This window comes from Gekko japonicus, unplaced genomic scaffold (genome assembly GCF_001447785.1).
Source record: "Gekko japonicus isolate JY-2015 unplaced genomic scaffold, Gekko_japonicus_V1.1 scaffold300, whole genome shotgun sequence".
Classification (NCBI taxonomy): Eukaryota; Metazoa; Chordata; class Lepidosauria; order Squamata; family Gekkonidae; genus Gekko; species Gekko japonicus.
In genome coordinates this window covers 151781-165891 of record NW_015169179.1, presented here as the reverse complement: position 1 = coordinate 165891, position 14111 = coordinate 151781, and the positions used below count along the sequence as shown (strand labels likewise).

Here is a 14111-nt window from a genome sequence, read left to right as displayed (position 1 = left end):
TCTATAATGTTCACATATATTAGTTTACTGAAATGGGCTCTAGACCATGAAAGCACATGCCAGAGTAAAAAATTGTTTGGTCTTTAATGTACCACAGGACTCTTTATTTATTTTGGTATACTCAGGGCTTTTTTGTAGAAAAAGCCTAGCAGGAACTTATTAGCATAATAGGCCACACCCAACAACAGAAACTCATTAGCATATTAGGTCACACCCTGGTGCAGCTCATTAGCATATTAGGCCACACCCCATACCTTCCCTTGACTTGCCTAGGCGCCCCTCGGCTGTGGGGAACCCGGGCAAGCCAGCCCTTGGAGGGGAGGGGGTACAGTTTTAACTGCCTTCCCTTGGCTTGCCCGGGTGCCCCATGGCTGCGGGGAGCCCGGGCAAGCCGGCCAAAGGCTGGGGAAGGCACAGGAAGGCATTTAAATGCCTCCTGGATCCTTCCAGTGGCCCCGCCTCAGAGTCACTGGGGGGGGGGGTCACTCGCAAGCAGAGGTTTTGGCTGTAGTGGGTGTGGCCAACTCTGAAGCCAGCCAGAACTCCGTTCCAGTGCGTTCCTGCCCAAAAATAGCCCTGGATACTGCTTTTCCTTTCCTGAAATTGGGGGGGGGGGGGGGGAGACAGCCCTGCATGTTTACCCAAAACTAACTCCTACTGCGTCCAATGCATTCTACTTGCTCCCAGGTAAAGTGGTAGAGGAGTGTGATTTTACACCACCTTTTTGTAGCATCTTGGAGAGCAACCCTAAGCATCTCTATTTGGAGAAGAAGTCCCATTTTACTCAATAGGGCTTACTCCCAAAAAAGCATTCTTAGGATTGCTGCCTTAAAGTCTTAAGAGTGGAATCCTACACAAGTTTACTGGAGGTTATGTAAACGAAACAACTCAACTGGTTGGAATCGAGGCGTGGTGGTAGAGAGTCTGCAGATACAGACCTCTCTCGGGGAAAACAACGGAGGGGCTGGATTTTGAGGGGGGGAAAGACCGAGGAAGTAGTTACGACGCCTCTTACACTGAGCCTCCCGCGGCTGCCTTTCATTAAAGCAACAACACGCCGGGGAAACTGTCACGCGCATCCGCCCCATAACGCCCAAGTGTCTGAGGAGCGGAAGTTTGGAGCAAAACACCCGGCGCGTCTCCTCCCGCGGAAGGCAAGAAGGCTTGACCCCGTTTTTGGTCCCCCCAGTGCGCCCCACCCCCTTATTTATATGCGCCTACTGCTCAACCAATCGGCAACGACACTTTATGACTGTGGAATGAGAGGCGCCCGGCCATTGCGAAGCCGCCCGGGTGACAGCAGCGAGTGCGGGCCGACGGGTGGGCGTTGGCTGGCGCGGGATGGCGGCGGCCGCCTTGTACTTGGAGCACTACCTGGACAGTGAGTGACTACGGCGCTTTTGGGGACGCGTTGGCTGGTCGGGGGTGGGGGGGAGAGGGCACGCCAGCAATTGCATTTGCGTCAGAGACCCGGTGGGGGGGGGCACGAGCGAGGTTTCGTGCTGCGTCATTATTACGCGTAAGGACGGGTCGCAGCGCCGCGAGCGGGTGGCTGAAGGTGCAGCTGCTGTCTTCGGCCACTAGAGGCCACTTCTGACCTGCTGTCAGTCGTACCGCCCGTCCTAGGCAGTCGTAAACAGATCCGCTTCCCAGGCCGTTGGCTTACCACTGAGGGCTGCCACTTTTCTTCTGGCACAGTTCCTACTCCTTTTAGCAGGTGTGTGGCCTGTAAACAGTCGAGGTGTGTGTGAGAGCGCTTCGACGAGGTGGGTGGGGATGGATCGTGTTTTTTCTCGTGTTCCACACCATGGGTTAGTGTCTTGCAACAGTTGCAATTCTCCGAACTGCATCAGAAGGGTCCCTCCTAACGCTGCCATTCCATGCCTGATAAAAATGAGCAAACATAGAACATGCTGTTACCAAATGTATTTATTTATTTTCGCATCTATATCCAGCCCATCCCTTAAACACGCTCAGAGCGAGTTACAACATTTTAATAAATACAATAAAATTTAAAACACATTAAAACATAAAATCAGTAGTCATGCTTGCCGTAGGGAGAATCCGGCCCATTGATGTAACTGGGTATGGCCGGTTATCTGAAGGTGGTTATCTGAAGGTGGGAGATCACAACTTGGGGGGGGGGCATATGTGGATGCCCACTGCCTCAGCCAAAGGCCTGGCAGAACAGCTCCGTCTTGCAGGCCCTGTGGCATTGCATAAGATCCCGCAGGGGCCTGATCTCAATAGGGAGCATGTTCCACCAGGTGGGGGCCAAGGCAGAAAAAGCCCAGGCTAGGCAGACGTCCTTTGGGCCAGGGATCACCAGGAGATGACTTTCAGAGCGAAATGCTCTCTGAGGGGTATATGGCTTAGGCGGTCCCTTAGGTATGTTGGTCCCAAGCTGTATAATTACCAACACCTTGAAGCAAATCCAGTACTCAACCGGCAACCAATGCAGCTGACAGAGCACATGCCGACGTGGGCCTGCTGCACAGGCGTTGATGTCAGCAGGCGTGCCGCTGCCTTTTTTACCAGCTGTAATTTCCAGATCAGCTTCAAGGGTAAGCCTGCATAGAGCGAGTTGCAGTAATCAAGCCTGGAAGTGATCATTGCATGGGTCACCGTCAGTGTTCCCTCTAAGCTGAGTTAGTGTGAGCTAGCACGCAGTTTTTTATCCTCCGGCTCACACATTTTTGCCTTAGCCCAGGAAGGATGGCTCCAGAGCAAACTAATTGATGCTGTAGCCAAATGGCTTGCTCACAACTTTAATGCCCGTAGCTCACAAAGTAGAATTTTTGCTCACAAGACTCCACAGCTTAGAGGGAACATTGGTCACCGTAGCTAAGTCCTGGGGGGAGAGAGAGGGCTTCAGTATCCTGATCCGCCTAAGATGGAAAAATGCAGATCTGGCAACTGCAGCAACCTGGGCCTCCATAGATAAGGAGGTATCCAGTGTTACTCCCAGGCTCCTCACCGACTGGGCCGGCACCAGAGGTGTCCCGGTGTGGGAAGCCTGGTGCCCACCTCCAAACCCCCATGACCCAGGTACAGGACCTCCATCTTTGACGGATTTAACTTCAGTTGACTCTACCGCAACCATCCAGCCACAGCATCCAAAGCCTCATCCAAATTTCCAGGAACGGAGGATGGATGACCATCCATTAGCAGATAAATGCAGGATTAGAAAGTGCTGACTGCACAGTTCAATGTGCAGAGGTATTCAAATAGTGAGAAAGCTCCTTCCCCTTCTTGAATACAGAGTGAAAAAAAAGTTCCTTGCAGTGGCATCCTAAGCAGAGTTATGCCTTTCTCAGTTCCTTGACTTCAACAGCATTCTCAGGTCCTTGACTTCAACAGCATTAAAAGGTGTAACTCAGGGTGGCACTGCCAGCCTTTACATGTGCTGGGCTTTAGGCCATCATCAGGATGTCATGTGCTCCCTGATGGCCTGTTCCAGACTCATAAGAATTTTCTACTTTGCACAGAGAGGATATTTAAGAAAGGTGCTGAGGTTGGTGGTGGACCACCACACCAGAGGTCCTAGGCAGAACAGATTTTCTTGGGACCCAGCAATATCTGCTTCCCAGTTTTTGGTGCCAGTACTGAGCCAGGGATATTAGCTGGTTCAGAAAACCATATGCAGTGTAAGGAGCAAGTGGCTAGCAGCGGCTGACATGATTATATGTTTTTTGTAAGCTATAGTTGGTTAGATATTTTGTATTTACCGTAGGTGTTCTGCTTTTGCATTTCAGGCATTGAAAACCTCCCCTGTGAGCTCCAGAGAAACTTCCAACTTATGCGTGAACTGGATCAGAGAACAGAAGGTGTGTTAAACGTCTTGGGTCACAAATCTTACGTGTAATGCTGTGCTGTACTCAAATTAAGAGTTGCACAGAGCTGAATGAATAGGCATTACCCAATTTGTTTTTCAAAGCAAAAGTGAGAAGTAGCCAATAGCCAAGGTCCTTCACCTCCCGGCCCAGTCATTCCCATGCAGTTTGAGCATGAGAGAGAACAAGCCTAACTGAGGAGTGTTTTCAGCTTGAGTTGTCTGCCAAAGTTTGACATGACAGCATGACTTAATTCTGGCTCAGTTTTTAAGTCAGAGACAGTTATGCTAAAGATGTGGATTTGCAAGTAGACATGGGTCCACGACCAACAGTACTAACTTTATTATATTACCGAGCAGCCAGAATTGTGGTACTGAAAATGTTCTGTAGCCTTCAATCCTATGCAAGGATTTTGTGTGCTTGCTAAAGAGGTCACTGCTGGTCAGCTGAGGAGCTCAGGAGACAGGGTAAGATTTTAGAAGCGTATTAAAATGCTACACAGAGCAATAACAATAAGCCAGCAATCAGCTGATCTGGAGTAGTGGTTAGGGTGTTGGAGTAGATTGTTGTGAGGATGAAATGAGGAGGAATAACTATGTATGCTACCCTGCACTCCTTAGAAGAAGTGTGAGATAATAATGGGTGGATAGATAATTAAAATGTGTAATGCAAATGAGTTTTCAAATAATCAGGGGGGGTGAAATTACCACAGTCAGAGTCAAAGTAAAAATTATATTCAAAATTAGAGACTCAGAAGGGGAAAAGAAAAAATAGCAATACAACAGTCAACAAAAAGCTTCAGTAAAGTGAAGCATTTTTATTAGGCAGTGGAAACTTAGATGATTTTGTACCAAGTAGATAGCTGCCAGGTGGGAGTTCCATAGTCAAGGAGCCAGAACAGAAAAGGTCCACCCACCTGATTCACCCAGCAGAGGCACACACAACTGGCCCTCTGTAGATGCTCTTAATTTATGGTCAGGTTCATACAGCCCCATAGCCAGGATTTTTTTCAAAGGTTAGCACCGAGGGGAGGGGCTCTCTTTCAAGATGCTCCCAAGCTCATGGAAGGACTAAACCCAGGGAGCAGGGGCTGGGAGAGATCTTGGCGGTGCTGATTTGAAACAAGGTCAGTGCTGGGCCTCAAACTGACTCCCCACCCCCACCCCCACGTGGTTCTCTGACCCTGGAATCAGCCAGGAAGGGAATGGGGTGGAGATGTGCACACTGCCGGACCATGCAGTCCTCACTCACCTCTACCATGTGCAAGTGGGGCTTGCATTTGTGCAGGGACTGCAAGACTACTATCTGCCAGATAGAGTAGAGGGAAGGGATAGGGGAGGGAAGGCCAGGGGTGCATTTATATAGGAGCTGTGCCTGACATTTCTTTATAAAAATGAGTGTGTAGGTTTCTTGTTTTCTTAAGGAGGGATGTACCTCTTCTGTGTCAGATCTACACTTGTAGTTTTTATTCTGATGTGGACAGAATGCAGTTTGTACAGTCTCTTTAGTTTATAAATAAGCAGCTTTTAATATTGTTACAAAAGCCATTTTTATTGTAGTATCTGTACAAATGTAAATTTGTGGTTTAAAATCTCTGTGGAGAGATGTTTCTTTCATGGATTCCTAAAGTGTGTTCTTTTGTAAACCATGCAACATGATCCTAAATGAGTTTACTCAGAGATGTCTGATAGAAGTCAGTGAGATTTATTATCTAATCAGTGTGGTTAGAATTGCTGCTTCCCTTTCTTATGCATACCTTTTCCTTTTGCCCTTCAGACAAGAAGGCAGAAATTGACGCTCTTGCGGCCCAGTACATTTCAACAGTGAGGAATATGACCTCAGAGCAAAGGGTGGAAATCTTGCAGAAGATACAGAATGCTTACACGAAGTGTAAAGAATACAGTGATGACAAGGTGCAACTGGCAATGCAGACATATGAGATGGTATGACTAGACAGATGAAGTATTTGTGCGTTGCAATGAATAAGTAATCCTCTGTGCTTTCAACTTTTCTCATGTCTACTGTTGAAACTTGTGTCACAAAGAAGAGTCTTTTTGCATATCAAGTAGCCGTAGGCTGACAAGGGAATGGGTGTTCCATTAGGCAGGCTAACACTATAAATTCTCTTCTTCCCCCCCACCCCCCAAAAAAACCCCCTCCTGGATTGGTCTGGACTTGTGCTCTGTACAAGGTTGTGATCTTTCCCTGTTTCATCGTTTACTGTCTGGTAGCAACAGGGCAAAAACAGACATTAAAAGTAGAATGTCAGATATTGCCAACCAATTGGATTTGCAGGCTGCAGATTTATCAGAATCCAAAGCTACATTCTCTAAAATGAGCTTATTATGACTATTATGTTAAAGATATTAGTAAACTGGTGGCAGGCAGTTCTAAACCCTTGACTGCTTTGAGGTTCCAGATGATGAAATTCCTATTTCTAGAGGTTGGATGCAGTGAATCTACCTATGGATTTGTGCCTCTATATATATGTGTGTGTGTGTGTGTGTGTGTGTGTGTGTGTGTGTGTGTGTGTGTGTGTGTGTAGGGGTGGTACAAGAGGTGCTCATCAAGTTGTTGAAGGTTTCAAATTGGGAGAGGTATCCACAGGGCAATACAATGTAGCCCTAAGCTCAGTTACACCCGTCTAAGCCTATGGATTTAGCAGTTATACTCTTCTTAGAACTGCACTGATACAGACCTTATTGGTTGTAGAGAAAAGCAGTTTGTGTGTAGGGAAGCTGGCTCCCTGCTCTCCTCTCTCTCCAGTAGAAACTGCCTATAAGAGATATTTGTAGTAGTCATGGAATCTCTGCACAGTCAGCTAGCAGCCAAGGCTAATATCCCTCCTACTGGCTTTTGGTTAGTATAGGCAAGTTGGCAGGTATATAGAGGTGATTAATACAAGAGAAGGTGTCCAGTGGGAAAGTGTCTAGTGAAGGTGTCTGGTGATTAATACAGGAGAAGGTGTCTAGTGAGTATGTAGGGGTGATTAATATAAGAGAAGGTGTATAGTGGGAAGGTGTCTAGTGAAGGTGTCTAGTCTAGCTGTGAATCTCATGGCTACCAGAAGTTGTTTTTGAGGATTTTATGCAGCTGGTGGTTTCTATCTAATGTAGGTAGACAAGCACATTCGCCGCCTGGATGCTGACTTGGCACGATTTGAAGCTGATTTGAAGGATAAGCTGGAAGGCAGTGATTTTGAAATCCCTGGAATGCAAAATCTGAAAAGTGAGTACATTATGACTAGTATGGTCTCATATTGAGGAATCCGTTCTGACCGGAAATATTTTTATGATGCATGTACCCTATGTTTCTTTTCCAGTAGAATTGTTTTCTAATGCTTCACAGAGAGGTTGTACTATAGAAAGCATATTTGGACCCATAGCAGGGAACAAAGGGAAAAAAATAAGGGATGTTGGACTGAAATGGGCCATAAGTTATGTTAATTCTAGCATCCATAACTTTGGCAAAAATGGGTGGTGCCCTGTACACACAACATATGTGGGGACCAATGCTTCCTCTAAGCTGTGGAGTCTTGTGAGCAAAAATTCTACTTTGTGAGCTACTGGCATTAAAGTTGTGAGCAAGTGATTTGGCTACCGCATATATGAGTTTGCTCTGGAGCCGTCATTCCTGAGCAAAGACAAAAATGTCTGAGCAGAGGCTAAAAAACTGTGTGCTAGCTCACACTAACTCAGCTTAGAGGGAACACTGGTGGGGACAGCCTGCAGGCCTTGACCCCCCGTTCATGACCAAGGATGATGGGCCATGTGCTTTCCTCTGTCCGTATATTCCTTCCACATGGGCACAATGACTGTATGCATATGAGCTGTATATGCACAGGGATATGTATATCATTTGATGAAGAACATTAAAAAGCAGCACTCCCACCTAGGATGGATCATATGTGCATATGTGGTGGTACTTCACACCAGAAAATTTTCATAAAATAAACCCAGCATTGAATCCACAATGTTGGAAGAAATGTGGAAACACAGGCTCGTATTTCCACTGTTGGTGGGAGTGCCCCGTCATTCATGCATTTTGGGAAGAGGTTCTGGGAATAATAAGTGATATTACATCGCTAGATCTACCAGCTTGTCCCAAACTGGTGCTCTTTGATAGAATGGAGGCAGTCACGGCTACTAGGGCCCAGAAAGATCTTATATCTAAACTTCTGGCAGCAGCATGTCTAACCATAGCGGCTGGATGGAAAGCCAGCTCTCCTCCCCAGATAAAAACATGGTACGACAAAACATGGGATCTATTTATCTTAGATAAGCTGACACAGATCACTCAAGTTACAGCAGCAGATACATCAAAGGCATATGAGCGATTTGTTGCAGTTTGGTCTAGGGTGCTTCAGTATATGTCAGAAAAGAACATACTTCCTTCAAAGGCTGCTTATGTCCCATGGATAAGCGTTTAGTTTTATTTCTAACCAAGCTCATAGGATACAGTACATTAGCTCGATCACCATTATAGAAGCTGGTTTTATTGCATCATTCACTAGTTCGTAGATTAGAGGGTTGCAAGAAAGGTTATTATTGTGTAAACTTGTTGGGTTCAGTGGTGTTTATAAGCTTTTGTTCGGCTTATCACTTACAGTAACGATAGATTTTTATGACATGTATGAAACTGTTGTTATGCTGTTTTGCTCTTTTTAATAAAAAATTATTTTAAAAAAATGTGCATTCACCTTGTATGTGTGTGGGTAGGTGGAATAAGCTTGCTTGGTTGCAACTGCAGATGGGGGCTAAGCTTTCTCCCCCTCTATGCCCATTGGTTCTGCCCACATATACATCATCTGTACAGTGGTAAAGTGGCTTTGAGGATGAAGGAGAAGAGTACATTAGAAGTGGGGTCCGTTTTGCTGATTTCTTTAGTATAATAAAGTCTGGAAGCATACATGTAAAAACACCATTAAGTGTCTTGTTTTACTTATTAGTGGCATTTTGAAACGGTATTGATATAAAAACATTGAGGTTGGTTTTTTCCCTTGCCATATGGGTAACCAGCAATAGTTGTCTTTCAGAGGGGCGAACTCAGAAAGATAAAAAAAGTTCCCGGGGTCGAGGCCGGCGAACATCAGAGGAAGATGCTCCAGTGAAAAAGAAACCAAAACGAAGGTACAACTTGATGGCCACAATTTACAGTTTGCCTAAGAACTGTCTCCATGATTTCATCAGCTCATGCATGAAAGTTTATGGGCTACTATTAAATAAGGGCCCAAACACTTGTTATCTATGGAAATATTATATAAATTACTGTTATTAACTTAAATAAAACATATTTTAAGTGCTAGCCAAGCCAATGTGACCCTTTTGAGGCCTCTCCTAGGTGCACAGTTTTAATTCTCAGAGTAGTTTTCCTTTAATTGTGTTCTGTGCCTTGCTTTCTCTTAGCCATAGCTGCCATATGTATTTGCTGTTGTTTTTGTTTACTACTTGAAGTGTTTATATTGAGAGTGCAGTGTTGGTACTGATGTTCGCTTTAATGAATTTCTTATCTGGGATATTTTTTGCATTTTACTAACACTGATCATTTCCCTTGCCCTATTTCTGTTGAGAACATCAATTCAATACCACTTCCTGATGAACAGGATGTGTTCTTGAAGTCTGAGTCAGGAATCTCACGTTATTATTTTGTTTTTAAATGGCAGCTTCAACAGAATTCTCTTTTCTCACTCCCTTGGGTTTTTGTTGGTTTGTGTTCAACGTCATTTCATTTGACTTTTGGCTTCTTCGTTAGCAGTCAGATCTGCTCTTCAGACTACACATGAACTCATAAGGAGTTTTAGGGAATATACTCTTTGAAACTACCAAGAGTCACTGGGATTTACTCAGTATTCATTTGTATTGATTCCACTGCAGATCTGAATTAGCTGAAACCATCCTCACTGTTCATCCTTCAGATGTCCTGGACATGCCAGTGGATCCCAATGAGCCCACATATTGCTTGTGTCACCAAGTATCCTATGGAGAAATGATTGGCTGTGACAACCCAGATGTAAGTCTTGAGATCTCAAGAGTATATCTTGGGCCGGGCCTGCTGTCACTCTTCATCCTCAGTCAAACTCCATTCCAAAATACTTCCCTCAGAAAAAAAGGATCTGTTTTTACTTAAAAGCCAGATCCTAGTTGGTGCTGTATATCTAATGCAGAATCATATGGTGAGAAAGGTATTCCAAACATTTCAGCTTTGCTCCACCTTGTCTGAGTTGCTGCAGGAAAAAAACAAAACAAGGACCTATTTGTGCTGCCATTTCAGTTCATGCTCTTCAGATGCCACCTATAGAGGTTGCCTCTGGCATTTTTCCTTCTGTGCCCTGACAGTGCCATGTACAACATTTTTATTCCATGATAGAGATGAGTGTAGCCGTGATGGACTTTGGTCAAGATCCAATGCAGGACTCACACAACCCAAAGTGTAGTGCAGGGTTCTTTACCAGCTTGGAGCTGGAACATAGGATCAGGTTGTCCATTGTATAAGTAGGATTGCAGTATGTATGTCTTCCAGAATTTGTGATTTTATTCAGCTAGGACGTGTCATGGAAAAAGTGGAGAAGGGGCAACTAAGTACCTATGTGAGGGAAAGGGGCACTGAGAGGGATGGGGAAGCAGGCAAAGCAATCCCATCCAAGTGAACAGTAAAAGCTCCTCCTTTTTTTTATATAGTTTATTTAGCTTTTTCTGTAACATATATTAACACAAAATTAGACTTGATTACATCATATTTTGGAGTTTCATTTTCCATTAACAGTAAAAGCTCCTCCTGACTTAACCAGGTTTCCAAGCTTTGGTAGAAACTACCTTTACATTTTGGAAGCCCTTATTTGCAATGAATAGTATGCAATCTTTAACTGAACTATCAAGTAAAAGTTAACTTCTATAAAGAAGTGTGTCCCATATCTTTTATCCTGGACAGTATTGGGTTTTCATTTCAGTTGGGGATGATGGGGAAGGGATGGTGGGCTCTGCCGGAAGGTGACAGTCTCTGTCCAGCGTGTAGGAATTCTGTCCATTAACTAAATGTTACATGGCAGCTCTGAGGAATGAGAACCTGGTGGCCCCTTCCCTGTTGCAAAATGGAGGGAATAATTTACATTGGGGAGAGGGTCCTGGAAGCTGTGGCAGAAGGGAGTGCTCAGACTTCCTTTAGCTTTTACCCCATCAGCATTCCAGGGTTATCCTTAGCTTGTAAACACAGGTCCAGATTCCTGTAGTAATAACAGTGGATAGATGTGTGGGGGAGTCTCAAAAGGAAAAAGGATGGCATGAGAAGAGTGTGTCTTAACAGGGAGAAGGGCATGTTGCTTTTTGTTATATGTCACTGCAGTGTACCATGTTGTTTGCTCCTTAAAGTAACAAGCAGCTGCCCACCAGCCATATTGCTAATACATCTGATAAGAAAAGTTAATGCTGTCAACCTGGATGTGCAATCTGACAAAATGGAATGTAATGCAGGTTTATCATATGCTATGATAAATGTGCTAGTGTTTAAAACTTCTGTTTAAGTTCTATATGAAAAATAGTAGTCATATTTTTTTCTCTCTTTCCCCAATACTTAGTGTCCGATTGAATGGTTTCATTTTGCTTGTGTGGATCTCACCACCAAACCCAAAGGGAAATGGTAAGTATCATGGATTTTTAAACTTTGCTCTTATTTTTCTGGGGTGTTACACTTTTGCAGATACAATGAAAATTCAGTCCTATAGTCCTGGCATTTTGAGTCAGGATTCTGTTGTTGTTGGAAGGTTTTAATCCACACCTGGAATATTTTAAAAGCTGTACACAATCAACACAATATATTTTGGAGGTGAAGAAGAACAGCTAATATGTAGATGTGTGATAGAAACTGTGATTTTAAAGAAAGAAACAAGAATTAAAACACGGCACAGGGTTGGTGGATGGTATGTGCATGGGAGGAATAGATTCTTCAGGTTGTAATTGTGAATGGTCTATGATCTCCTTTTATAGACATGAAAAAGCCACCTTCAGAATTTATTCAGCAGGCTGAGAGGACCATATTTCAGAGTTGTCTGTTATGTAGACCCTGACCACAATCCAGTCTGTTACAAGAACTTTTATACCCCATTGACTGTGCCTTAATTTTAAAAAGATGAAAATTGTTCTCCATTGTTCATTTTATGTATATGGGGGATGCACACATAAGCATTTTAGCAATTAGAAAAACTCAAAGAGCTGTCCCCAAAAATTCCCGGTTTGCAAGAAGCAACATGGGTTAGGAAGGAGGAAATGGAAGGCATCAGTTAGTCCTTCTCAAATGTGAAACACTTTCAAGATATTCTATTCTAATATGACCGAAACATTGTACTTTGCTGTCCTTAGGTATTGTCCTCGCTGTGTTCAGGAGAAGAAGAAGAAGTAGGAGAAACGATAGGAATTACAGTTTGAAAGAGAAAGTTTAATATATTTCTACATATTGCAATATTTTATTTTTACTGACCCATCTTCTTGTTTGATTTAGTATTTGACTGTTTAGTGGCCAGTTGTATTTTTGCATAAATGGAGCTGTCCTAATGAGGAAAGAAAGATTTGGAGAAAACTCACTGCCGTGATTTTGTTCCCTACTCTGGTTATGCTTCCATAGCAGTGTAACCAATGTAATGAAGTACTAAGGGGTAGCCCTGCACTGGAATTTTTGCACATACACTGAGGTCTGTGAAATCGGCTATGGAGTTGCAGGAGAAGAAAATAAATACCATTGTTGATGAAGCATAGTCATTCTGCACAACATTTTTGACGGATTTTAAAAATAACCACCTTTCCAAACCTTATAGCTGCTGACAAAGAGGTAATTGTTTTATGTTGTTGTTTTAGTGGGCAGTTTTGCTCCTTCAGAGGAAAGCTGTAAGGCAGTGGATTTTTTTTACACTATCTCAAAGAAAAATAACCTATATTGGTTAATCTTTGTTCTATGAGTGAACTTCAGGAGGTTTATATCTGTTCTCATTTTTGATTTGTACCTTTGGGCTTTATACTGTTCCCACTGAATTCATATATGATAAATAAAAAATGCTTAATAAAGGCAAGATATCTAAAAAGTGAACCTGATAGAAGTATAATCTGATTTATTCATGAAACAATACTAAAGTTTAATTTTCATTGATAAAACAGCTGTTGAAGATAAGTAATTGGGAGGATGAGTTTTAAGAAAATAGCTTTGAGAGAGATTTCTGTTATAGCATAGCAACAGAACTATCTGACATCATGTATTGTGAAATTTCTGGGCTGTGAGTTTACTGAGATGCTCTCCAGTGTAAACTGTAAAACTTGGTATCCAAGTATCTTAGTTTGGAGGCAGACAATCATGTTTTTTCCAGGTAGTTGTAAGTGGCATGTTAGAGCCATCATTACCCAAGTTGTGTACATTCAAACCACTATAATCTCTGGTCAAACAGGATGTACAGGTTTTTCAAAAACCCTACTCATTCTGTTTGGCTTGAGACATATGACTGTGGATAATGATGGCTTTTGTCAGTGTACTGTCAACTATCTTAAAACATACCAGCCTTTAGAAAGAGAGATAAGTATTTCGGTACTAAGGGCCAGTTCTTCCTGTGTTTGTATTGTGAGATGCACATGGCTTTTTGGCATATGGGCTTAACAACCAAATATAGTAGTTCTCTGGAGAGAGACAGCTATGCTAGCTATCACAGCTAGACTGTGGAGTTGGTTAAGAATGTGGTGGCTTATGTTCCTTGCAAAAAATGGAGCACAAAGGGAAGATTGAATTCTGTAGTCAACAACTGAAGCTTTAAAATAAGAAAAACTGTTTCTGAAAGGTGGTTTGCATTTTGTTATAAAAAAATAAACAGTCTGTTCTTTATATCACACTTCTTTTGCATCCAGCTGTTTAGCAGATAATGTAATTCGATTAAAGTTTTTGTTTGTATCACTTAGGTTTTCTATGGCTGCATTTTTGTTCACATGTTCAGATTTTTAATGCTGTCATAAAATGTAGGGTGGGAGAATACTCTTTGCATCAGGGTAAATATCAATACATTGTTATTTTGAAATAGCTATTAATATCGTGCATAAGCATGGAACCGAACATTATACCATCTCAATCATGATGAACAGTATAACACAGGTTATTTCCCTCTCCAGTAAGGGAGATTTCCTTTCCTAACATCTTATGCTGCACATGTTCATTTAAATTGAGTCTGTTTACTGCTGCTTAGTTTACATGAAAGTAGGTCTGCACAAATTGTGATCCATTAAACAGTATAAATCCTCTTGCTACATATTGTGG

At 43.0% G+C, this 14111-nt stretch overlaps 1 protein-coding gene across 1 annotated transcript; it reads left to right on the top strand.

Moving 5' to 3' along the window:
* The first annotated feature begins 1172 nt into the window (after positions 1-1172).
* ING5 (inhibitor of growth family member 5) lies at positions 1173-12840 on the top strand. The gene is made up of 8 exons (XM_015416062.1): positions 1173-1381; positions 3756-3827; positions 5610-5776; positions 6950-7061; positions 8869-8962; positions 9707-9842; positions 11404-11465; positions 12185-12840. The coding sequence occupies exons 1-8, from the start codon at positions 1342-1344 to the stop codon at positions 12222-12224; spliced, it is 723 nt and encodes a 240-aa protein (XP_015271548.1). The 5' UTR covers positions 1173-1341; the 3' UTR covers positions 12225-12840.
* Positions 12841-14111: the final 1271 nt, after the last annotated feature.